At 49.5% G+C, this 25146-nt stretch overlaps 1 protein-coding gene across 3 annotated transcripts in view; it reads right to left on the bottom strand.

Annotated features, from left to right (window-relative positions):
- Positions 1 to 25146, bottom strand: part of SHROOM3 (shroom family member 3) — a 102875-nt gene that overhangs the window by 8517 nt on the left and 69212 nt on the right. For all 3 annotated transcript variants that reach the window (XM_054203306.1, XM_054203304.1, XM_054203305.1), the window contains exons 2-6: positions 24049 to 24177; positions 13804 to 13935; positions 8027 to 11279; positions 4870 to 4946; positions 506 to 1423 (exon numbers count right to left, since the gene is read on the bottom strand). In XM_054203306.1, the coding sequence (XP_054059281.1) occupies positions 506 to 1423; positions 4870 to 4946; positions 8027 to 11279; positions 13804 to 13935; positions 24049 to 24116 (4448 nt within the window). In that variant the 5' untranslated portion in view covers positions 24117 to 24177. The remainder of the gene's footprint in view (positions 1 to 505; positions 1424 to 4869; positions 4947 to 8026; positions 11280 to 13803; positions 13936 to 24048; positions 24178 to 25146) is intronic.

The raw sequence follows: 25146 nt of genomic DNA, 5'->3' as shown, positions 1-25146 counted from the left end.
ACTGTTTGGAAAAACTGTCATGGATTTTCATAGTTCTCTCTCAAAAACCCGTAACTGGAAGGAGTCAGCAGCCATTTTAACTCTTCATGCTGGAGTGAGTAAGAAGCAACTCCACTGAAATCCATGTGGCAACTGCAGGGAGAACGAGACCAGGACAGTTTCTCACCCGTAGCCCCCTTTGCCTTGCTTACTAAGCACCTGTCAGTGCATCTGCTGATGGGCCACAAAGCCTTTTGCCTTCTTGCTTCGTGCCCTGCCCTGGCCACACCACTTGACAACGCCTTTGGCAGCCAGCAAAGCCTAGCGGCAGCGAGTCAGTCTGTCTGTCCCTCTCCCCTTACAACGCGTGCACCCCTCTGCAAGCTCCCCGCTCAGCCAGCAGCTGTGGGTTGGCCGTTGCAGCAGGCAGAGCTGCGGAGGTCAGTCACATTTGTCTGGTGCCCCGCATATCTTACTGTATATGGCCCTACAACGCCCGAGACGCTGCCTTACAGCTCTCCCTTACCTCACTTTGGCCTCCTCTGTCAGCCTGGTGGATTTGTCTCCAGCTGCTCCGTTCCCCTCAAGCACCGCCGGTGGGGGAGGAGGTGGGAATTCCTCCGTGCCGTTTGCCGAAGTGCAAGAGCTCAGCTCGAGAAGAGGACGGGATGGCAGCGGGAGTGAGAAGAGTGGAGCAGTGACACTGGGCTGGGAAGGCATGACAAACACCTCGTCGTCTTCATCGTCCTGCAGCAACGGTGGGGGAGTGAGCTGCAGGCCCGACTCCGAGATGCGGAGATGAGCTGTCCCCTGGGGAGGAGGAGTCTCTGGGTCAGAAGAAGTGCTGTTCTGTGTCAGCAGGGACTGCCACCTCTGGGACAACTTTGGCCCAGCTGCTGGAGGAGACACCACAGCCTTTGAGTAGCTGTTGTCTTTGACTGAATGAGCCCACACCACTTTGGGTGGGAGGGATCTGTGAAGCAGCCCGGCTTTCCTTCTCCACATCATTTCTTCTGTGGGAGTCTCGGGAGATCTGTCCTGGGCAGCATCCAAAGGCTGTGCCTGAATATTACCATTGCCCTCAGGGGGAAGAGCATCTCGTTTGGCGTGGTGCTGTCTCAGAGCCTGGTCATCACCTGCACTCTGCAAGTCTGAGGGAGTCTGAGCGGGCGTATTAGGGGAGGACTGGCCAGGTCCAGAAGGAGTAAGGTTAAGAAACAAGGGTTTAAAGCCTTGCTTTTGCTCATTATAGTGACTCCTTGCCTCTGTCGGGGATGGGACAAATGCAGAAGTCCTGCTGTCTGGCCTGGAAAGTTCTGAGAGCTTGTGGTTCTCGGTCAGTGTGGTGGAGGCAGTGACAGCCTCGCTGCTGTGGTGAGGATGGGGATAATAACTTGTGAACGCCATTTTTTCTGAGTGGCTTCTTTCTTGCTTGCTGAAAGACCTAAAAACCAAGAGGCAGACCATGATAAGATTAATAATTAATCAACGAGCAAGAAAAGCTATTGTGCACCTCCTTAATGAGCAAATCATGCAGCCACATCAGAGGCCTGGGTCAGTGCCTGCTGATCTAGGTGCAGTTGGGCTTTGAAACTGGTAGTAAAATCCAGTCTACCAATGCTAGGGGCGCAGAGCCAGATCCACACTCACTCACCATCTCCCAGCATTTGCAGTGTGTGCTAGATCACACACACGTGTGCACACATGTAGCAAGCATCACAGCAATAACTTAACAGAAAAAATTTTAGGAAAACCTTCCTTTCCAGCCTTGCTTTGAATTTTGTTTGTTACAGATGGGGCTAGTAGTGACTGCTATAAGAAAGACTACTTGACATTATCTACCATCAAACTCCATGCTCATTTGCTGATAATTTTAAGAACTTCAGCTTTGTGGGCCAAAAATTCCCATAACATCATCTGCTCCTTTTGGAAAGGTGCCACTAAAATGATTCAACTGTCTCCAAGAACAAAGCGAAGCCAAAAAATGCACTATTTTGACTGCGGAAAAAAATAAAAAAAAGCTCTTATAACCTTGACATCCTGTTAGAAAGAAGAGCTCCGCTCAGACAGGCAGGTGTTACAAAAACCAAAGCCAATACACTTCAACTGCAAGCAGATGTCAAGGCTGCAAAGCCAACAGATTAAATGATTCCTTCCAGGTCTTTTAAGATGTTCTCATGTGAGTCTGAGAAAAAGTGTCTGGCCTTTGAAGTGAGGATCCTGCTCAGAATACATAGCCAAACCTACTTGCCCGTACGGCTATTTAGCTGGAAAACAAAATAAGTAGTAATAATAGCGCTAGCAGATGCAAGAGAAGATGGCCTAAAAACACGAGGCCGTACCATAAACCAATAAAATACAATAAAGCTCTGCTGCCAATGTATTTTCTGTTCTCGAGATGCATTGTTCAAATAATCCAAGGCTGCCAATCTGTGATGTTTGAGACTTGTGCCCCAAGTTTGCTCTCAGATGTACTGGTACAAATTAAGAATAACTCTGTCCAAGACATGGGTCGTTCTGGCTTTATTCTGGTGTGACCGAGAATAGAATTTGGCAGCCTTTTCCGGGGGGTGGGGAAACTTCCCAGACAGACTGCTCTTGGTATTGTCTGTGGTTCCTGGACAGTAGCAATGTGTATTCTTTTCAGATGCTCAGTGTTTGTCAGAAACGCCAGATGGCAATTCTCTAATTGAAAGATCTCTCCTACTGTGGAAGCAATTGTGGATGCTAAAACTGGTGGAGCAACAACCATTCCCAACAGCGCTTACGAGACAGCTATTGTACGACACCTTGGGAAAGCGTAAGTCACGGAGCAAGTGTGACCGGACCAAGCGATTGCTGACCAGGGTTTCCATAACTCCACCATTTGACAGTTTGCAAAGAGCAAGAGAGGTGGTAGGGATAGACCCATTTCCTCTCCAGCGCATTAAGCAGCTGTGTCCCAAGGAAACCTAGGAGCATAATTCCTGCTGCCTGCTATTGCCTTCCCTGAAAGGCCCGTGCATGGAGTACGCTGCAGACTGCGATAGGATGGTAATCGTTAAATGTGAGAGGACTGCCTAGAAAACCAGAGGACAATCACAGGACAGACAAAGACTGCATCTCTTAAGGGATGGATTAAAGATGCTACAATAATCCCATATGATCCAGACTGCGAAATACCCACTCACACTGGGGCAGGGGAATGATCACCAGTATCCTGAATAGTGGAACTCCTTCTGGGAATCACTGACACATGGGTAAGGTCCTGGTCTACCCGTCCCTTTCACTCTGCAGAGGATTCAGATCTCGTTCTTACTGAGAGTTAAATGTAAAACTTCTACTGGCTTCAGCAGCGCATGTTCAGAGCCCTCTCCTTCCAAAACTCGTGCCCGTTCTCTTTCAGGTCATTTCAGGTACAGTAACATAAGAAAGATCACTCAGTAGCTGAGGTTCATCGGGAGTGATTTGCGGCCCATGCAGTGGGGCTTTTTCCTATCTTCTCCCATCCTTTCATTCTGACTTTTGGGAAATCCAATTCTGATCAAGAAGGGAAAGCAACCTCACATCTCCCAGAAGAAATGTGCTTGCAGAGCATGCAGAATGCCTACACAGCAGAAACATCATCAGACTGTTAAGTTAATACCAATAATCTTTGTGCAGTGAAGCATGAAAATGAGAAACCTACATTTCGTGCCCCAATAAACTTGTTTTCAGTCTGGGTGTTCAATCCCGTTACTTGGAAAATAGGTTGGGGGGTGGCGGGGGGGAAGGAAGCAGCAAGTAGTTATTGAGAAGAATGATGCAACGCCATCTCTAGAAGAAATGGGGAGGCAAGATGAACTAAAACAGCTGTATTGTTCTCTTAGGAAAAAAAAAAATGGAAAAAGTTATGGAAAAAATGGAAAAGTAAACGGGTGTGTTTTAAATAATTATAAAAGGATGTGCCTGAAGGCAGATCGAGTCCCTCTAAAACAACTTTTATGTCTTCTTAGCGGCAAAAATCCAGCTAGGCTAGGAGCCTTCCTCAAATGCTAGCTGTCGCTCCCTGACCCAGAGCCGCATGGCGAAACCTTTGGAGACAGCAGCGTTAACTCCCACTGTGACAGCAGAGCGGCTGACATTTACTGCAAGTTTGTGAGAAACAGAGCTCCTTTGTGAAGAATTCTTTTAGTCCCTCTTGATGGTTTTTACTGTAATATGAGTTAGCTGTTTGGGCACTCAGAGCTTAGGGCAAGCATCTATTTATTATTTAAACGTAAATACAGCAAGATCAACTTCAGTTCTAGTTAACTTCAAAACAACCCGCTGCTAAGTGGATAGTTACATAAGTCCTATTATTATGAGTTTTATGATTATACTTTTCTATTTTTAAAACCAATTCTCTTTCCCCTGTTGCCGAGCAAAATATCCTGCCTGCACAAAGGAAAGCAGCCTAAATGCGAGCTCCCAATTCAGCAAGAGAAATGAAATCTCCTGGTTTTAGTCTGTGCAAACAGTCACTTGCTTTTGGGGAGGCAGCATCCTGGACTGGAGAAAACGGGACAGAGTGGAACATCAAGGTATTTTTCCCTTTAGAATCCTTTAGCATCTGGATGTGAGTTCCAACAGCAGATCAAACACACTTTGGAAGTTAGGTAACCGGAGATTTGCTGCAGAAACATGCTCCAAGACGACATGAAGAGGACTTGATAGTGAAGGAATGTCTATGGTGAAAAAGAAACCCTCACAGCAACTTACTCCTCCTAACTCTGCTGGGCACAGCACACCCAGAACTGTGTCCGTGCAGATGTTTTCTCTGGTTTGTCACGATCTGCCTGTTTACACAGACAACACATGACAACTGCTGCTGGCAGCAGGATGGCAAGAGCTGGCCCTGTGGTGACAAAGGGGACATTGACATATACTTACCTGGCTCCTGCGCTGACCACGTAGAAAGGATCTCTCACCACGGGGCCAAATTCACTGCTTTCCCTTCTCAGCAGGTCCTGGAGTGCAAAGACAGTATTAGCAGCAAGCATAATGCAAAGCAACGTAACAAATCAGTGATGTTTCCTAGTGAGAAGAGAGCCCAGCATGTGGGAAGACAACTCCAGCATGGTGTACCACTCTCCAGCACCCTGCTCCTGCTTAGAGGACCTGTCTGCCTTCTTCTGGATGGTTTGTGGACCAACAGGCAGACTTATTGAGATAAATGTTTTTTTAAAACCTCTCAGCAAGTCCTTGCCTCTTCTCAAAACGTGCTCGATGGTATCAGTGGGACCTGGGCGTTCGTCTCTGTTTCACATGCAAGCAAGAAGCTGAGACACCACTGAAGCAGCCTTAACTGAGGACGCTAAACAGTGAACAATTTGTGCCCAAGCCCAGCGGGCCAACAGGACTGAAACTCCGCGGAGATGCTGAATGCCACAAAGGCTGGACGCTCCAGCCACAGGCAGAGGTGCTGAAAAATATCTCAAAGTCTGGCACTCAGTTCTTTTGAAAACCAAAGCGCAGGAACTATCTCCTCTTTAGGCATTTACGTCATCTAAAACCAGGGCCATTTTGCAGCCGAAACGCCTTTGTGAATCTGCCCCTCTCTGCCCTAGAGCTCCCACCACAGGACACCAGACTATTATGAGACACGAAAGCAGACGCTAAGCCTGCTTTTGAAGAGGTCAGTATTTTCTCCTGTACGATCTTTCCAGCAGAGAGCATTTCAGTGCCCCCCTTCCCCACACCCTTAGTAATTTGCTTTTTTGGTCAGCGTTGCTGCAGAGGGAGGGTTAGTGAAGATCTTGATTTAGGAGTCCGGGAGCTGGGAGATATGCAGGCCGAGACAGACTAAAAAAGCAGAGAGGAAGGAAGGCTGAGAATGCGTTCTGAAGACTGAGAGCTAATAATTCCACACGGCTATCAATTTCCCTATATCTTTAAACAAATTCCTATGGTGACATTGCAATGTGATTTATACGCAGCCTGAAAGGAACATCAGACACTGTACACAAGGCCCTGAAAAACACACAGTGAGGCAGAGAAGTCTGCGGCTAAACTGGAAATAAACATTTCCCACACAAAAAATCTGAAAAGGCCAAAAAACTAAAAAAAAAAAAAAATCACCCTGTTGCTTTGGCTTTGTCCCCCACTTTTATAGCTGTGGTTTTGTATTGGAGGCAGATCAGAAACAAACTTAATTAAGAGAGCACTTAAACATATACTTCCCTTTCAAACAGACGCTTATGGATTGGTGTATGTATTTGAAGTCAAACACGCTTTCTTGAATTAGGATGTAAGAACGGGTTTTTCACAAGTGCCTTGCTGCCTATGGGACTAAATCCTCATTCCAGAAGTGGATGCAGCTAAATCACTCCAGGAAACAGCAGTAAGGGCTCTTCCTTCTTCTACACTTGAATTAAGACCCCGAGAGCAGGTCTGCACTGCTGTTCATTGTCTTCCTCCAGCCACCTTCCAACAGGCAGAAGCTCTGGTTTGGCTGCTGAATGTATGCAAGATTAAAAATGAGCCGACAAAAGGGAAATAAAGAACTCAAGAACTACCCTGTGCGCCCCCTGCCCAAGAGAGGGGTCTGTGAAAAATGAACAAGGGCTGATCATCATCCAACCTGTCATTTCGAAGTATATTTTAGTGGATATCTTTCTGGATATCCACTTTCTGGATATCCACCTGTTTTTGTTGCTGCTCTGACCGTGCCGGGAGGCAGAGAAAGAGTCACCCTAACTTTCTCAAGGATTGTCCTCTACTGAACGCAAGACCTCGTGATCAGCGAGTGTGACAAAATTGCACAGATGAGCCCGATGCCTGGCTGGTGTGGAAAAATACTGATGATGGGATGAGACAGCAGTGGTTATGGAAATGCATTCCAGTCACTTGATATTCACAAGCCGCTTTTTAAATTCTCTCTATTTAAAAACGTAGCGTGGGATCTGAGGTCTGTTGAGGGAGGACATTCAGAATGAAGCACACGATGAGTTTGGGAGAACAGCTCCTTCCCCCACACCCTGGTTTGGCCTGTGTCCGAGATGCTGCCCAGAGCCTCCTGGATGTTACTCGACCCGGTACCCCTTCGGTGCACCTAGACAATCTATTCTGGGCCAGCAGCAAGTGTGAGAGTAGAAAGAGATGTCCTGCGTCTCAGCTTCCTCGTAAATATGCAAGACTGTCCAAACACTCAGAGTATGCGGAGTGAGGAGCCTGTCCGCACATTTTTGTTGTTTCCTCCCTCTCCCCGTGATGAATGGAGCCTGGCATGGAAACGGAATGGGGCAGCAGATCCACCACTGCTGTAAATCCGTGCGGCTCAACCAGCTGCAGTTACCTAAATAGGTCTGAACAGACTTCAGCCAGCTGGAGAGCTGGCCCGGGCAGTTGTTCTTTAAGAAGTTAGCCTGTCCTACTATTTACCATCATCAGAGTCAGTTGAATTCCCCATTTGTGACATCAGTGCAATGTTCCCAACCGCCAAGCAGGGGACATGGGAAGAGCGGCCAGGGTCTCCGCTAAGTTTTCTCTGCAATGTTTCCCTCCAGGGCTGGAGGCAAAACATAATGGTAACTTGGCAGTGTCTCCACCGAGCATTTCCCAGCACTGTCAGGCACAGCGGGAGCCAGGGCAATTTCAAGCAGTCTTTAATCTTCTCTACTTTGCCCCAGGAAAGTGGGCTAAGGCAGAACAGCAGCAACAGCGTACCACCGCCGCCTTAGCGGTAGACCCCACCAGAAAGGCCATCAGTGCTTCTCTGGTGATGCTGGCAGGTAAGAACAGGACACCTCAGGAGCAGCAAGAACACACACATGCTACCAGCATACTCACTAAATCCCAGCATCTCTGAAATCCCTGAAATAGCCCCAGGAGTAAGAAAGCTGAACAGTACCCCGCTGGCAAGCATTTCAAACAGCATCCTGGTAATTTAAACACAATAAATCGTCTCTATCTCAATACGCATTTAACCTCTCCCTAACCAATAGAGTAACTGCGATGACTGAATATCGGCTTGTCCTCCAACATCCTCCCCCCGTCCCTGGTTCAGAGAGCCCTGCTTGCCTGCACGCACGATCCAGTTTCCACATACCTGGTGTTTCTTATCCGCCGTGGGAGACGATCTGGAACGTATATGCACAGGGACTGTCTGATTGTCATACCTATCGAGCAAGTCTTCCACAGACACCGATTTCCCAGATTTCCTGGCAGAGGAGGGTGTTTCAAAGACCTGCTCCTGCTTCCCGTAGCAAGGCCGGCCCTGCACGCCCAGAGGGTCTGTCTGCGTGCCTTTGGTGAGCTCCGTTTTGGCTCTGTAATCCTGGCACCTCTCTGTTTTCGATCGGCTCATCACCAAGCTGTCCTGGCGCCCTTTCTTCTCATCTCCACTCATGTCAGAGCAGCCCATCAGCCCAGGAGGAAGGGTAGAAGATATCCGCCCTGTCCTGGATATCCGCTCTACGGACTCTCTCCGGCGGTAAAGGTTCTGGTCCTGGAGGGAATTCATGCTGGAGGCAGAGGAAAGGCTCTGGCTGTCTGGGCCACCTGCCTGTAGGTAGGAGCTGTGGGAGCGTTCCCTCAGCAGTCCGACATCTTGTGAGGATGGCCGTCTCCCTGTTTTGCGCTCAATGTAGTCGGCGAGGGCGTTCTGCTGGAGTTGCTTGAGCTCTGGCTTGGAGAGGCTGGCTGTGGAAGAAGCTTTGCCATCCCTTTCAAAGATCTTACGCCGGTCAGCCACTGTATTCTCCGGGAAAACAAAATGGATGCTTTTCTTCTGGAAGGAGAAAGGTGATGGCTCCCCATCAGAGATGCCCACCTCATTCATCTTCTCCGGCTCCGAGTAAGACCGTTTCTTCTGCTCCGCTGTCAGCCGCTTTCGGCCCCCGACGCGCAAGATGTGCTGTGTCTTGGTGTAGTCCAGGGCGGAGAGGCTGCCTTCCGTTGGCGTGACGCTGTGCCTCTCCTTTGGGGTGTGGGGAGACGCCGTCATGCTCCTCATGCTCACGTGGGCTGAGGCAGGCCTCTGGGTTGTCCTCTTGGGTGTGTTCCCAAACGGGGGGCTGATGCGACGGAAGGAAGTGGCCCTCAGCACCCTGGACTGAGCATCTTTAATGCTGTTCCTGTAGGCCCTGTTAAATGGTGTGTCCAGCTGCGACCCGTGGACATCCTGGACGTTATCCTTCCAGAGGATCTCCTTCTCAGGCTCACCTCCCAGCTGGAACGTGCTTTTACTCCTCGGTAGCTGAGCTGACCTTATTTCCACCTCATTTTCAGGACACAGGCTGTAGTATTCGCTGGGTCTTGCCTGCTTCGCCGAAGCTGCCATCTGCAGCTCTACGGGGCGCCAGTCAACCTCTTCCAGCTTCCCATTCCTGACCGAGGGGCTGGAGACCCTGCTCGGCTCACTGGGCAGCTGGCTGGGCTCGCGCAGTTTGCTCCTCATGTCCTCCAGGCTGTTGAGAGAGCACCTCGCACTGGAGGGCTGGCTCGTCCTGCTCGGCCCGTAGTGCTGGCCAAAGCTGGGAATGCCAGCGCTCGGGGGCCAGTGAGTGCTTTGCTCTCGCTGCTCAAACTTGCTGACCTTCTCCAGCACTGAGCAGCGGGGCTTGCCGGCATCTGGTTTGCCATAGGGAAAGCTTTGGGCGCTGCTAGAGCTGAGCCGGCTCCTCCCGAAATCAGAGGTCTTTGGGTGCTGCGGAGAAGGGGGCTCTTCGCACTTTGGCTCGGCAGCATGGAATGGAGTCACGCTGGTGCCCTCCTCCTTCTGCCCTGCGAAGGCCTGTGGGTCCACATCACTCCACAGTTTGTGCCCCTGTCCCCTGTGATCCTTCTCCTCTTTACCGCTGCTGTTCAAGAAGGACAGTTTGGTGCTGGAATAACCCTCGCCTGGCTGCATCTCTTTTAGCTCAGAGCTGCTTTGCCTCCGGGAGCTCTCTGGGATGTTCTGCAAGGAGGAGAAGCCATACTGCTTGGCCTTGCTATGACCCCACTGGTGATGAGCAGCGGCGTCCCTCTCATTTATCTGTGCGTTGCCATTTTTGTCCTCCTGGGATTCAGCCACCCAGTCCTCTTTGGGCTGGTAATGGGTTTTTCTCTCATCAGCATCCCTCGGCGGGGGCTGCAGAGCTTGAAAACTGTGTTTGGAGGCCTGTGCGGTACTTGCGGTCTCTTGGTTGCTGTGTGCTACCTTGTATGGGGGTAACACCTCCTTTCTTGACGTGGTCAGGCAGACCTCTGGGCCGGCTGTGCTAGGTTTTTGCTGGAGAAGTTTTGCTGCAGCATCGTGCTTTCTCTCAGCTGCTGGCGGCTGGTAGAAGATGGTTGATCTGTTTGTAGTGCTTTGGTTTCCATTTTCATCAAAGCCCAGAGTCCTGCTGGCTACAGCCTTGTCATAAGAGACTGGAAGAGGTGGAGAGTACCCACTTTCTTTGGCCAGAGCTGGATAAAGTGTCCCATTATTGCTTGCAGAAGGCTGGGGCACCTGGGCGTAGTGCGGCTCTGGGGAAGGTACTGGGTAGACGCCAGTGGGCAGCAGGGGCTGCCCCGGCTGGGCTGGCTGGGAATAGCTCTGCTTGGGCTTCACGGTGGGGCTGCTCTCTGGGCTCTTCTCCACCACGGTGTGCAGATGCCCTTCTCCAAAGGGAGTTTTCAGCAGCGGCCCCTGGGATAGGGTGCTGACAAGCGGAGACCAGGCCCCTTTCAGCTGGGTTCGACCAGGCTTGTTCAGATCAAGGCCAGCGCATGAGCTGGGCCTCTCGTGATGCCTGATGGCTGCGTAGCTGTCGCTGCGAGTGGGAGGCAAGGGAGGTCCCTTGGGGGGCTGGCTCTTGCTGTCCGAGGAGCCCTGGCCTGGCTGCGCCCAGGAGGGAGCTGCGCTGTGCCGGCTGAAGCCGTGGAGCCTGCCATGGCCGCGACCATCCAGCGAGGCCCGGGCCTCACAGCTCGGAAGCAAGGCGGAGGACTTCACCTCATACTCCTCGGAGATCCCTCGCTGGGCATCGTAGACTGTCTTGACGTACCTGATGTCAGCTTGCCTCATCCCCTCCTGCAGGCCACCTCGGGACTGCATGCTGTCTGTGGAGCAGGAGTGCTCTTTGCTGAACGGAGGAGCTGGATATTCAGGGATGCTAGAGTTGGTGGAGAATGAGCTGTAGGCAGAGTCTCTCTTGCTGTGGAGGTGGGAGAGCTGGTCGATGCTGTTGGTAGATTTGGCTGGGGACAGGTGACAAGGATGGTAGCCAGGGGAGGAGTGGTCCAAGCTCTCCATGCTGCCCCGGGAACTGTATTGGTCAGGACTTCTCCTCAGATAGCCATGCTCATAGCCAGAGAGATCGCTGGTTGAGGAGCTGAGGAAGAGCGAGAGAAGAGTAAAAACCCACTGTCAGCAGAGGAGAGGCACAACAACTTATAAGTGAGCTCAGAAGCAAGATGTTTAGTTTTGAGAAGTGCAGATGAAAACCCATATTTGGGCCTTACTCCATCCCCTGTCTGCAGTCATCCCAGTTCACAAAGAGGAACTGCTTGACATTGCAACACATGGCTCTTATTTACCACAGAAGGGTGGGAGGGAAATGCAGACAGAAAGACAGTGCATCTCTGGAGCCGGGGAGGATCAGCCCCACCCATCAAACCTATCCAAAGCACTTGGAAAGCTGAATGAGCACCGACGCCACTGAGGAGGAGGAGAGGAGCACGAGAGGCGTTCTGCAGGGAATCTAATCTCTCCCTTTTTTTCACATTTCATTTCTTTTTATGGAGATGAAGGCTATGCCCTGGCAGGCTTTCTGGAAATTCAGCTGCCCCAAGGATAGTTTGCTTGCTGCGAGAAAACCAAACTGACAGGACAGAGAAGAGATTTGTTTGTGCATGGAAGCAAGTGGGGGTGCGACAACAGTCTGAGGATGCCCTGGGAAGTTTTCACAGCCGCCTCCTCAGGTAGCTCATGTACACCTTGGCACCTGCTCTGAGTCCTCTGTCAACAGAGGACTCGTGGCCACCAGAGGTGTGTTCAAAAAGGGTATTCAGAGATCTTTCTATCAGCGGGAAGGGACCTCCTTGTGCTGGCCACAGTTCTTTCTACACCTCACACGGGGATATCACAAATTTACGTGGAGTTACTCCTGGCTAATCTCTCCCTTAAATACTGCTTCTCTAGTTCCCTGTGCAGCTACATGCGCTGTCCTGGCAGAGCCACAGGAAAGCACCAGGAAAGGAAAGGCCACCATCCCACGCGAAGGGCGGCAGGGCAAGGCTCAGAGCAGGAACGGAGAGGAGCCTGGGTTCGCCAGGGTGCAAGCTGCAGCCTCACCTGGCAGAGGGAAAGACAAGCTCCATTTCTGTGTGCTTTGCTCCACTGGGATAACAAACCCAAACCCGCTCCACGCAGCAGGGGAGATGCACAGCAGTCCCGGGAATCAAGGAGGCAGCAAGTGTGTTTGGGAACAGCCCCCTCCCTAACAACTGTGTGCTGAAAAGCCTAAAGCTTCCTTCAGATCTTATTGCAGCCGCACTTGCTTCCACGCTGCTGGATTAACACCCACAAGCCCAAAGGACAGACGGGGGGAGGAATAAGGATGGCTAAGGATGGCTAAGGAAAGGCAGAAGGAAGCCTGCCTGGGAGGGGAAAAAGCAGCAGCTCTGCCGAGAGGTGCAGAGAAACAGAGAAAGAGGCAGAAAGAGATACGGCAAATCTCAGGATAAAGCTGGTTTACTCATTTAAATGCACCACTCTATTTTAGTTTAAAATAAGTATCTCCCTGGCAATGCCCCGCGCAGGCTTGGCCAGCTGGCCACTAGATGTTCCCCGTGCTCCTCTTCAAGCACCCAGGAGACCTGCCAGGAGCTGTGGCTGGGACGCAAAGCCCTTCAGTGGGAAATGAATAAGGTACAGCCCAATTTGTGCTGAAGGCCAGAGACGCACATACGTTTTTTCTGCAACCATCTCCTCACTTCTTTTAATGCTCTGTTTTCTTTTTCCTCCCCTCTGCCAAGGCTCAGTCTCGCCTGTAGAAGAGATGATGTTGCCATGCACCTAAAGTTATGATAAAGCTGACCTCTGCAGAAAGCAATTGCCAAAACCAGGAAATCCCTCGCTAAACTTCTCACCCTGAGAGTATCGTCGGTGATGCACTACTGTCGGCTGCTCCTGAGAGTGGCTCAGTTATGCCGACAGGCACAGATGCCCTGCTACCTGCACCCTTTTCTTCCTTTTTTGACTTTTTGGCTAATTTTGACTTCGAATTTCTTTTCCTTTGCTGGGGAAACAACTATCCTGCGTTCCTAGATGGGAGCAGTCCACAGGATGCAGGGCTTGACTCCAGCTCCTGCACCCAAATCCACAGAAAGCTGCGTTAATATCCTGACAGCGGGCTCCCATCGTGGTAGGACAGGGGATTTTTAAAGCAATTAATTTCCTAGCTGTTAATCGCCTCACAGAGCACTTAAAGGAGGAAAACACATCCACTTTATCTGGGTAACCAAACAGGAACCGAAGCCTTCCTAACTCTAATCCTAACTTTGTCTGTTTGTAAATCTGTCCAGCTGTACGCAGGCGACTGGTACCATTTTTCCACCTCATCTTTTGTCCCCTTCCTTCACTCCTGTGCTCTAGGTTTAGGCTCTGATCTTGTAGTCAGTACTGTCAAGACACATCCTTGGGCATGAGGCAGAGCCTCCCCGAAGCCAGCAGGACTCTGGAAACAAGGAGGACATAGGACTGGGCTACTGGTTTAGAGGCGTGCTAGCTTGAGAGGTTCATTTCTACACCCGTGGGAGATATGTGAAAACAGAGCAAATGATACTAAATTAAAAACACACGCTACTTTACATCTCTGCCTACGCAGCACGGGACCACGGCTGTGCAGCGCTTACCTGGAGTGGTAGGACTGATGCCAAGGGGTGCCAAGCGTACCCTGAGATATTTGCATCATGCTGGGATCGGGTTGGTTCTCCGCAAGTTTGGTCGAATGCCAGGAGTGAGGTCGGCCTGGAGTTTCACTCCGCCTAGGTAAAACCAGAAGGATTTTGCACATCAGCCACAGGCCAGCTCTTCCAAGGAAGGTGAATGTGAAGTAAGACCAACAGCCACATTTAAAATCGCTCGTGCTCCCTTCTCTTTCGCTGCTATGTTCTTATCTCTTCCAAGCCAATCAAGCAGTAATCACACACCGTTACTGACATTCACACAACATGCTCCCCCTCATATTTGCACGGCGACAGGCATGGGCAGACAAGCGGGTTATCACTGAATGCAGGGGGTCTTCCCCTCTACCTCCCAGCCAGAAGCCTCACCCCTCGGGGACCAGCCTGGGGCCCATTCACAGGGATCCGTTTACAGGCTGGGCTTTGCGGGGACTGCCACACGATGCACCAAGCAGGGCAGCTGCACGTGATTCTTACGGATGCTGAAGGAATCCTTTTCTCAAAAGGTTCCCTTCGTTTTAAAGTGATGGCTGGCAAAGTCATCTAAAGAATCACATACCGCGAGGGGGTGGAAGCTCACACAATGCTGTTTTGATCTCTCCTCAGTGCTGATAAAAATGCAGGAAGAGACGTGACAACCAAGTGCCAGCAATGTGTGTCCTTCGCGTCCCCCAGGGCCTTGCAGCCAGCCAGCTGTCCCTCTGCAGCACGCGAGCCTGGGCGCGTCCCCAGCCACGGCACGGCTGGCCTTTGGTTGCTTCAGTCACCAACACTAAGGAAGGCCCCCATCAGCTCTTAGGAGAAAAAAACCCACCGACAACCTTATTTAAAGCACATAATGGTGCAATGGAAAGTCAAAGCAGGGGATTAGCCATCAAGTACCCTGAACACGCCGCACAGACTCTCCTTCGCCACAGCCCTTGGGCTTGTCCTTAATCCTCCCTCTGCTTTCCATGGGGGATCTCTGCCCCTGCTCTAGCACCCATCTCCGCAGTTTCTAACTCTTCCTGTGAGAAAGAGGAGCAGCACTGGACCTGCGTACCGCTGAAGTCCCAAATGTGACAGCCCGCAGGCCAACCTTGACTACCTATAAAGCATAAGTGCAAGAGGAGGATATGACGCATCTTTAAAGTCTTTATCTCACAGAAAATTTCACAGTACAGTATGTCTTGAATAAGGCAGTAAACAGATTAAAATGCCCTCTGCAGATGTAAACCAGACACCGAAAGAGGACTGTCTTAGTACTGCCTAAGAAAATAAACCGTACAGGAAAACGTATAGACACAAAAATGATTGTTAGGGTCAGATCCTTTACGAGCTAGCACAAGTTAACGTTGGCGCCGGCTGATGTTCTACGGCACGGAAAAGCATTGGCAGAAAGCGAGAGGTAGAACCATTTCACCAGTAGGTTTTCCATACAGATTTCAGAAGCACGGGCCGTTCTCTCATCATCAGCTAAAAGAAGAAAGAAAAAGGGACATTCTTTTCCTTTTAACATTGTGACAGGACTGTCGCAGGGAAAGCTGAACTGCAAGTTTACAGAAGGTGAGCTGAACGAAGCGCCGTTTTACCATTACATGTGTAGGTGTGTTTAAAACAGAGCTCTTTGTTAAGATCCTTGCCCAGAGAAACAAGGAAGCTGAACGCTGCCGGATGGGAAGTTGACAAAACTATTTATTAAGAATAACCCGCATTCTTGCCTTTTCCGTTGAAGAGATTTAAAGACTCTCTTTGTACTTTTGGGTAGTACGAGCCCCCAGCATTATTTTTTCGCTTGGGAAAGCATGTGGAATGATCACAAGCAAAACACGTTATCCCTTGATTTGACTGAGTAAAAAGCTGCAAGGGAGCTGCGTAGCCAATCTGCCGAGCCACAGGTATTTTAAACCCTTTCGGTTGATATCCTTGTAATAATACAACACGTGGAAAGCAAAGCTGTGAATTTAAGTCAGAAGACATGCCGTACCAGCTCAGCGCAGGATAACCTTGCATTGTTTCCACACCTACCTGATCCTGGAAACGTGGATTAAGGGTAACCAAATCTTAGCCGAGCTTAAGCCAAGAGAGGAAGCGCTGCGGTACACATGATCTCCAGCTCATGTTGCAGACTCCCGCAGGTGATCTCCGGGGAGGTGGCAGGATGGAAGTATGGAGGGTCTCCGCGCACATGCATGCACCAAAAGGCAGAGAACAGGGGGCCTGATCCAGTCCCCACCGAATCAACCAAAAGACTCTCCTTGAGACGGAGCTCGGAGGTTGTAAAAGAAAGGTACAGCTGACGCTGCCAGTGCCTGTGTGTGGGCGTTCAGGGAACCCCAAGAATTTCCTAGCTCCCGCCTTCTGTAACACCTGAAAATAGCACCTTGCTTCACCCTACTTCCCTAAGCTTACTTTATAATTATTACTGCCTAATTAGGGAAAAGGACTGGAACTGGAGTGCAAATACAACAGTGAGCATCACGGTGTCTACAGGAGAACAGCTATCTCTCCTTACAGACAGAGGGGGAGCTGAACATGGTTAATCTGCCAATTTTGCAATGGCCTTTGGTTACACTTGCTTTACTGCAGAGCACAACTTCAGGAAGCAATAAAAACCAATGCAAGATTAAACTCTTCTTGGCAAGCGGGGCAGAACTGTTTTTTTAAAGCCCACAACGTCAGATCCTGAGTCATCCCAGACAAACCGGCTGAGTGATAAAACTTGCAAATACAGCAGCTAATTCCTGACTTGAATGAAGACAAATAAATCATTAGATCTTTAGCTGGTATAAATTTGGTGTAGCTCAGTTGCCTTCAACAAAACCAGGAGCAACAACTGACAGTTTGTTCCAGGAGGCCACAGGATTTAAAAATGCAGAACTGTAATAATAATAATAATAAAATAATAATTAAAACCCAACAATAACAAAACGACCTCATCCCCTTATCCTTTATACTAGTTCCTCAATGGCTGCACCTGTACCATACTTGTGAAAGCGTCTGGACAATCTTATTACTAAAAAATTCTCCACTTCAGATAACGGAGAAAGCGATCCCTGTGTTGTAAATGCCAAGGCTGGAAAAGAGAGTCCCGGTTCCTCACAGACACCTCCAGTGATCAGATAACTTGGTCATCCAGGTCGGGCTGGCATCACGACAAATGTCTTGGAGCGAAGATACCCGAAGAAGTCAGTGGACCTTGACGCGATGCTGGCATCCAAATAGGCTCCACGGCAGCTGTAACACTGATTACATACCAGATACTGCCAAATTCACACCGTAAACTGGAAAACCAAAGGCAAATGAATAGTCTTTAATTTTGTCCAGCTGCTGTTATCTGGGTGCTCCTTGTTGCTACACTAGTCACAGCATTTTCAGACAGAAACGTGACCGGCACGTTAGCAGTCTCCGCTAAAGCAGCCTGGCAAAGGCTTGATGCAGTCTGGGCTGCGAGGACCATATGGACATTTCTGAGGCCCTTTACCATTAATAGCTCTGTAGCTCTCTCCTATTAGGAAGAGCTGAGGGCGTTCTTCTCTGTAATCTCTGTAGATTATTTTTATGCTTTGTATGCAAAACAATAATGGAACTTATTAAAGATACCTTGGCATTAACTCTACGAAAGAATCAGCACCTATAGAACAGCCATCTGAATCTTTCTTCACAGCATAAGTGAAAGGCTGATTTATCTTTTTCCCAAGGTTACAAACTAAATACAGAGCAATGTATTCAGTCTAATTTCCGTTCTTTACACACTGTTCCTTACCGATGCCAGAGTACGAGCACAACCTGCAATTCAAATGTACTCCAGCCCAGTGTCCTCCAAGGGCGCACAGATACTTCGTGTAAAAAGGCCCATCTTTAACCAAAGCAAACGACCTAGCTTCTTCAAGTTGCCATTTTCATTTTTTCTACCTTTGCCTAGAAAAGTTTCCTTTTTCCTAAACCTCCAAGTGTAGCAGCTTTGGAAGAAAAGAAAAAGATGCTCAAATAACTCCTGCAGATTCCTGCAGAGTCATCAATACCCCAATAAACGGATCTATTTCTACTGCAACACACCCACGGGGCTTGCGGGGAGGTGAAGTTTTCATCAGTCTCAGGTCTGGCAAACGCAGCATCCGAGATGGCTGAATAGAGACCATTTGTGAACAATTCTTCTACCACGGACCTTGTGCTCATTTTTTTCTCTGTCCCAGCAGGCTTTGAAATCCTCCTCAGCAGAGATGGGGAATGCTGAAGATAAAGGCAGCAAAACCTTTCAAGAAAAGCATCTCTCCCCAAGGAGCAGAATCCATCTGCTAATCCAGGCAGGAGCACTGGTCACCGGGACACATTCTCCATGACCTGCAGGGATGTTTTTCACCAGCTGCTGGCATTAATGCACCCAAGAAAGATGGGAAGAAATAGAGAAGAGACCTAAGGCCAAGAGGGTCATGCTGTGCCATCACAGACAACCGCAGTCCCTGGGGATGTGCTCTCCCCCCGCAGCTGTGTGGCCCGGGTGGCTGTGTGGGAGGCTGCTGGAGCTGGAAGGGACAGCCATGGCCTGGCCTGTTCATCTGGGGAGGTGGAAAGGGATAGGGGCCCTGCAGCAGAGACCCTCCTCCTGTAGAAGAGAAGAAAGATTTGGACGCAAAAGCAAAGCCCGTGCCTCTCAGATCCAATCCCAGGCACTGAGTCACAAGAGAGAAAGGCAAGAAGGCAGCTGCCCACCCTTACCACGTCATCCTTGCAGCGGGTAAGATTTCAAGCTAGTGAGGTTTCTAAACTAACAAAAAGTGGCAGAGGTAGTACGTCCTGAGCCGTACCCCACTGCACGGTGCAGTAGGCTCTTTCTATACAGAGAGACTCCGATCACAGTGATTTGTTTGTACCCTCCCAGGGTGATTACGTACCTGCATAAACACAAAGCATAAATAACAATCTGAATTTTCACCGCTGCGGACCTGTTTCCAAGATGGCCACATCTAAAAGGAGCGCTAGCATAAGAAGGATAGGTTCTACCAACATCCTAATGCGCTGCTGCAGTCCCTGTGCCTAGCTATTAATCAGGAGATGAAGGAAAAACTAAAGCACTCCGAAGCCTATTAGGATTTCGACAGAGCAAGGCCACAATCTACTCAAAGCAATGTCGCTCTTAATTAAGGTTCAGTCATGGTTCTAAAAATAAGCATAACAGACGAGGCCAATTAGAAAGAAGTCGGACCATAATGGCGTCAGCTTGATGTGTCTTTCACTGAATCTGTCTTTTTAGGCTCACAGAGCCCTTCTGGTAAATTCCAGGGCAGGAGAGATCTGGAGTGAACTCTGCCCCTTCACAATTTTGACTAAAAAGGGGAACTCATTAGAAAGACCTGCAGTATATGAAATGGTATTTCATGTCATGGATCCTGGGCAAGAGTGTCTCTTCACCTATAAAGGAAAGGGAGAGTCGCACCCCCAACCCTTCTTTATGGTCAGATTAAAACTTTCCCTAAGTAAAAAATGCACTGAAAAAAAACCTCACTTCAGAACATTTAGGTGAAATGTGTGAATATTCTCATACCGGTAAACAACCTTCTTTTCCACAATATGTTAATCTTTGCAACTTCTAGAGGACAACTCCCCACCCAGGGAATCTCTTTGGAGTATCTCACAGATTTTAGCAGTCTCAGTCTTAAACAAAAATACAAGAAAAAAAAAAAAACTTGATAAAAATACCCTCTCTGAGTTCAGGGCTCTACTCCAGACCAGTCCAGCCTCATTTCTCTCTCCGGCCCCTTTCCCAGTAGCACAGGCAGCTGTCGTGCCCGCGTTTTGTTCCCAGTTGACGTGTCAGATGCTATTTGTTTCTTCCCTTTGACGAGCATCACTTGGGATGTCTGGGTTGCATCAGACCAGGCCCTGAGTGCCACGTCACAACGGGGAGACAGGTACCGAGCTCCCTGAAGTCTCTCAGGAGGAGGCAGAGAATCGGGGGCTTCTGCTCAGATTTCCTACCATTACCATTGCCAGCTCTTCGTGAGAAACTCCCCGCCATACCGCTGGAAAGGAAAAGCCCTGTGTGACAGCAGAGGTGACATGCACGCATGCGGATGTACACACAGATTTGTCTACCGTTCTTCTCAACTCCACATATAGGAAACGGCCTGTCTCTCTTCCTCTTCTTCTCTCCCTGGCACCAAGAGCAGGCAGAGAGAAACAGTGCAGAAAGATTCTTTTGTGGATGGGAATGACTACGGGCACAGCAATGTTCACCGTGCTGCCTCTGGGAAGGGACAAGGTGTGGATGGCTGAGGACACACGAAAGCGCCAAGTGCTGTAGCAAAATTTGCCAGTTTGCAGGAGACCAAAGATGGCTTTTCTTGAAAGAACCGCTCTCCGCCCCAGGCTGGAGAAGGGAGTGCTGGGATCGCTCAGAGGTGATAGCAGCTGTGAGCAACGGTCGCTCCTTAGTTGAACTCAGGAACAGTCAAACATTGTAATTAATGATTATTGGTTTTGCACATCACACCTCTGTGTTATCACATTTCTTTGGTAACCCCCAGGTTGCCTTATCCAAGAAAGAGGCATTTATCCATTTTCCAAAAAAGGAAACAAAGGGCTCGAGAGGTGAAGTGACTTACAGAAAATCAGCCGCTGGGCCTACCGCAGAGCGCAGCGCTAGGAACTGGGCCCTGCGCTGCTGCTTCGTTTTCCCTTTGCCCAAGCAGATATCTGACAGACAATATTTAGATTGAGGACTTTGCCCTACACAAAGAAAGGGTCCCACTGCCATTCCCTGACACTAACCAGACAACAGACTTGAATAGGAACAGCGGGCTGTGGTTATTAGTGTGAGAGGTGATGTATACAAGCTTCATTCTTGTTGATTACCGAATTCAAAGACTTTGTCCTACTGGGATCTTCTGACAGCTTTCTTTTTTAAAGACAGCATTACCAAACAACACGCTAAGTATGAGTTAAATTTGCAAAATAAAGAATATTTCAGATCTCTGTTTTGAGAAAGTACTCGCCACCAGGATAGTCCATCTGCGCCATTCACACAGGACTGTGGCTTAGACACGTGGAAGCCGAGACAGGCTCCCGCCTGGTACTCAGAGCACGTGTAGGTTAGAATGAGGAGCTGGTGAGCACTGGGTTAAAGACCCCCTGCAACTTTCCTCTTCTTGCTACGGTTTTACTCTGTTTCCTTTGCTGGAAAAAGAGGAAGAAAGAACAGTCACGGAAAAGAGACAGCTGACTAACTTAGAGCCTTTGAGAAGGACCCTCTTATTTCCTGTCCTCGCCAGGCATTCACGTCATCTCTCAGAGCACGGGGAGAAAATCTCAGCAGCCAGACCCTACAGTGGCTTCCCCTGCCTGCAGCTTTGCAGAAGTCACAGAGCCGCATTGATTTATCCATATTGATGAATTGGCCCAATGGGCTTAATTCAAATAATTTTTCCTCATTCTTCTCCAGTCAGTAAATTAGTTAAAAAGACAGAAAACCAAGCATAGCTTGGATTCTTTCGCACCCTGATATCAAACACACGGCAACTTGCAACAGGAGAGACTTAGAAACAATGGAAGGAATGTGTTTTCCTAGTCTCGTTCAGTGCTTAGGAGGAACTCGGTGGCTGGCAGCAGAAACGCTGCCCTGTGAGCCTGATTATCCAAACGCAAAGTGGACAATGAGTCGCCGCAGGTAACCAAGGGGATTTTCAGGGCAAGCGTTTCAGACAGTGGCTGGGTTCTCCTCTGAGTTACAGGGCTACAAATCACAGGCAACACTGATAAACTCGACAGCAAAGTGTGAATGCAGAAATCATAAACAGGAGAGAAGAAGGTCCTTTAGGTGCATGCGCTGAATGTATGTATAGATATTCAAGTGTGTGTGTATCTGTTCACAAACAAACTGCTTGCTGAGGTACTGCAAAGAAAAAAAAAAGGCAAAGGGTACCAAGGGGAGTCTAATCAGGTGAACTCGTGATTTACCCCTAGCTGGGAATTCACCTTCCCACTGTTCCTGCAGGGACTGGGTAGGATAGATGCCCATCCTTGATATATCACTGGGACTTACACCAGTGGGGCGAGGGAAACAGCAAATCTGCAGTGATCTAACGCAATTTGAGCCACAGAACGGCTAACGAACCTGTCCTCTCCCTCAGGGAAACTTTAAATGTTAAGAAACATTTTTTTGGTGAGAGACACCCCTGCACCTGGATTTCTAGACCTAGTTCTTCCCTCCTTCTCATCTCAGATTGCCCTTTACCGACGGGTAGAGCTGTAGTAACGGGGCTGCACTGGCTGGCAATACCACCCGTGTTGATCTTGTGCAGCGGAGGCAATGAGGCAAGCTTCAGTGAGCAATCACTGAGCGTTCGCTTGGGAGGACGAGCTGCAGGCTGGTGCTGTGCTGCTGCTTTCCATAGAGGCTCAACTGCAACGCCTGAGGAACCGGTCCCGAGCTCTGGATTTCCCCTTTGACTGAGGACATTCATTCATCACCCCAAATTTCAGAAACCGACGGGGACTGCTGACAGCCCATCGCCTTCATCACCTAGGGTGAGCCTGAGGAGAGTAAACAAGCAGGGGAACTGCACCCGGTGCTAGAGCCAAAGCAAAGGCCGCCGAGTCTGAAATACCCTCCCACACTCAAATTCTTATACATTAAAGCAACTTCCTCTTTCTAACCAAAGCTTCAGCCTGAGTTAAACCAAGATATGCAGACACAGCCTCCGATACTGCCAGAAAAGTAAAGCAAAACATTGGCTCTGCATCCAAAGATAAACTAATCCAAGTGAAACACTAAACTTTGGAGCTTCTGTGAAGATCCGCTACTAGATTGACAGGCAAGTGGGATTTACAGAGGGCACATGCTGAATAACTCATTGCTATAGGAAGGTGGTGGATGTATGGGAGCTCCTTTCCCAAATTCGCTGTGGGTCGCACACCTCAGGAACTGCAGAGTCCCACAGTCCAATCAGAGATAGATCTCTGCCTGATAAAACCATCTGGAGGAGAGATTTCAGCCTCTGAAACCTGCTCCATCCAAGAGAAGAGATCATTTATGGTGCAAAACCTCATCTGGAGGAAAGCGATACAAATTTGGTGAGGTTGCGCACATGACCACTGGTGAAGAGCTGAACCCTTTCTCCTCCTTTTGCAGCCACCCAGGCTGTGCAGGGTGACTGTTTGCAGTGGCTAAAAGCTGGAGCAACTCCACTAAGGTCAGGGAGTTTGCTCCAGAAGTGCATCCTGGCTGATAAGATCAGAACGTGACTTCACGTGTCGCATTCCCTTCTCGGCTGCTCACTAACAAGCACGTTTCCTCCAGCTACGGGAAATCAGTGTAGCTTCTCGACTTCAAATAAGTCAGGGTCTGGCCCGAATGCAATGTTGCCAATAAAAGTCACTGCTTTGACTTCATGGTGCAAATCTCAGAAGACTGAGACACAAAAATCTATGAGGTCATCCCGAACACCATCTGACTGATGTAAGCGGCTCTTTTGATGCCAGCAAAAGCTTTGCCTGAGTAAATGCTGTAGGGTTTGGTCCCGAACTGCACGGACAAAGGAAGGAAATCAGGCTCTGCCACAACGCTGGCCCATCCAGAGCAATTCAGGAAACTGGCTTTTGAAGACATTTAATACATCAAAAATGCAGACAGGTACTGAGCAGGGCTGTCACGAGTGACAAACTCCTATGGAAACTCACAAACTCAGAAGAAGCCAGGTGGTTTTGGAAAGCCAGGCACCTAAAGCTGGGGAGCCACAGCAGGCTTACCTCCCTTCTGTGGAGAAATTTTGGTCCAGCATCTCTGATGACCTTTATCACCACTGATAAAGTTTTTGAGGAGAAGGGACACCTCTTCCAGCACTCCTCCTCAGTGAGTCACCCTCAGGCATATTGGCAGCCAAAGCAGTAACTATTTTACACCCAGCCCTATGTAAATGTTACCAACATCCAGCAACGCTGATGCTTGACTCAAAGCCCAAAAGGTGACTTCATTTCCCTGGCACCATGCTTGAGTGCAAGGAAGCCTTGGGAAAAGGTGGGTGTGAGGTTAAGAAACGGTCCTGGACCTCTTCCACGGCCTGACGCCGCAGATGCTGGGGATTCATGCTGCTCCACTCCAGCATTACTGCCACCCTCGCTCCCGCAAGAGGGAAGCGGAGTTTGCCGGTCGCTCTCCAAGAATAGCAGCTACAAAACACAAACGGCAGACAGGGACACAGACACACGCATTCTCACCTGGTCTTCAGCCGTAATTTAGCTCCTCCTGACCACGTGGCTTTGCTGGGCTGAAAGTCAGTGGTCATACAGTCCGGACTGAGCGGGTTGGCAGACAGGTCGGTGCATCCCTTTGCTGCATGGGTGTCCCTGTCAAAAGAAACAAAGGCCACATAAACATCGACACACAAAACCCTTAGCCCTTATCTCCTACATTTAAAAAGGATTTTAGGAAAGAAGGCAATACACAGATCCGGGGGCATCAGTCTAGTTTTTAAAAAGTGCAAAGAAAATGTCAGAGAAAGCCAGGTGTATCCCTTTTCTTCTCTACGACGTTGCCCAGGCAGGCTGTGAGAGTGAGATTTTGCCCTCCTTTATACCCAGGCAGCGCTCAGCCCCTGCGAGTGCCCCTCACAACCGTTTTGGAGGAGCCGCACAATACCGCAGCACTGCTTCTCAGCACACAGGAGGGAGGGCAGCCGCAGCATCCACGGCACACAACTCATTATCCTACGTCTGCGTTTTGTGACTCTAAATCCCTAAGTGTGGGGTCTGGGGGTTCCGCTGTGGGATATGCCTTTTCCACACAAAACCACCTTACGAGAGCTCAGGGAATGCTCTGAACACACAAGAGAAAAGCTAAGAGAAAGGTCCACACAGTGAGAGCAAGAATAAGAAGCCTATCCCCAACTCCACTAATATTTCCACAAAGTTAGCAAACAAATATTTACCCCGCTTCATCACGCGCACGCAGAAGTCACACAAACATCACGTAACCATCACTTCAAGCTCCTTCCTTCTCCCAGGCACAGGAGAGCCTGAAACGATCCAGTATTCCCCCTCGCTCCCATTTTTAGCACCGAAAGGCGGGAGAGTTTTGAAATTTCTGGTTGCTCAAGGAACCCCCACGCTGAATAAAAGTGGGTCTGAAAGGACACCCCCTGGTCCGCGCCTCGCTGGGCCCGCAGTGGGCCCGGGCCCGAGGTGCGCTGTAATTGCCTCTTGTTGTGCGCTTAGCGCGCTGCAGGCTGAGCGCACATGCCGGCATCTGGGGCTTTGGATAGCTGAGATGGCTTGGATGCCATTCCGGTGAGAGGCCAGCCGTCTTTGTGTCCGGCT

Source organism: Rissa tridactyla, chromosome 5 (genome assembly GCF_028500815.1).
Source record: "Rissa tridactyla isolate bRisTri1 chromosome 5, bRisTri1.patW.cur.20221130, whole genome shotgun sequence".
Taxonomy (NCBI): Eukaryota; Metazoa; Chordata; class Aves; order Charadriiformes; family Laridae; genus Rissa; species Rissa tridactyla.
Note: the sequence above shows the minus strand (reverse complement) of the source record. Positions and strands in the feature narration are given on the sequence as shown.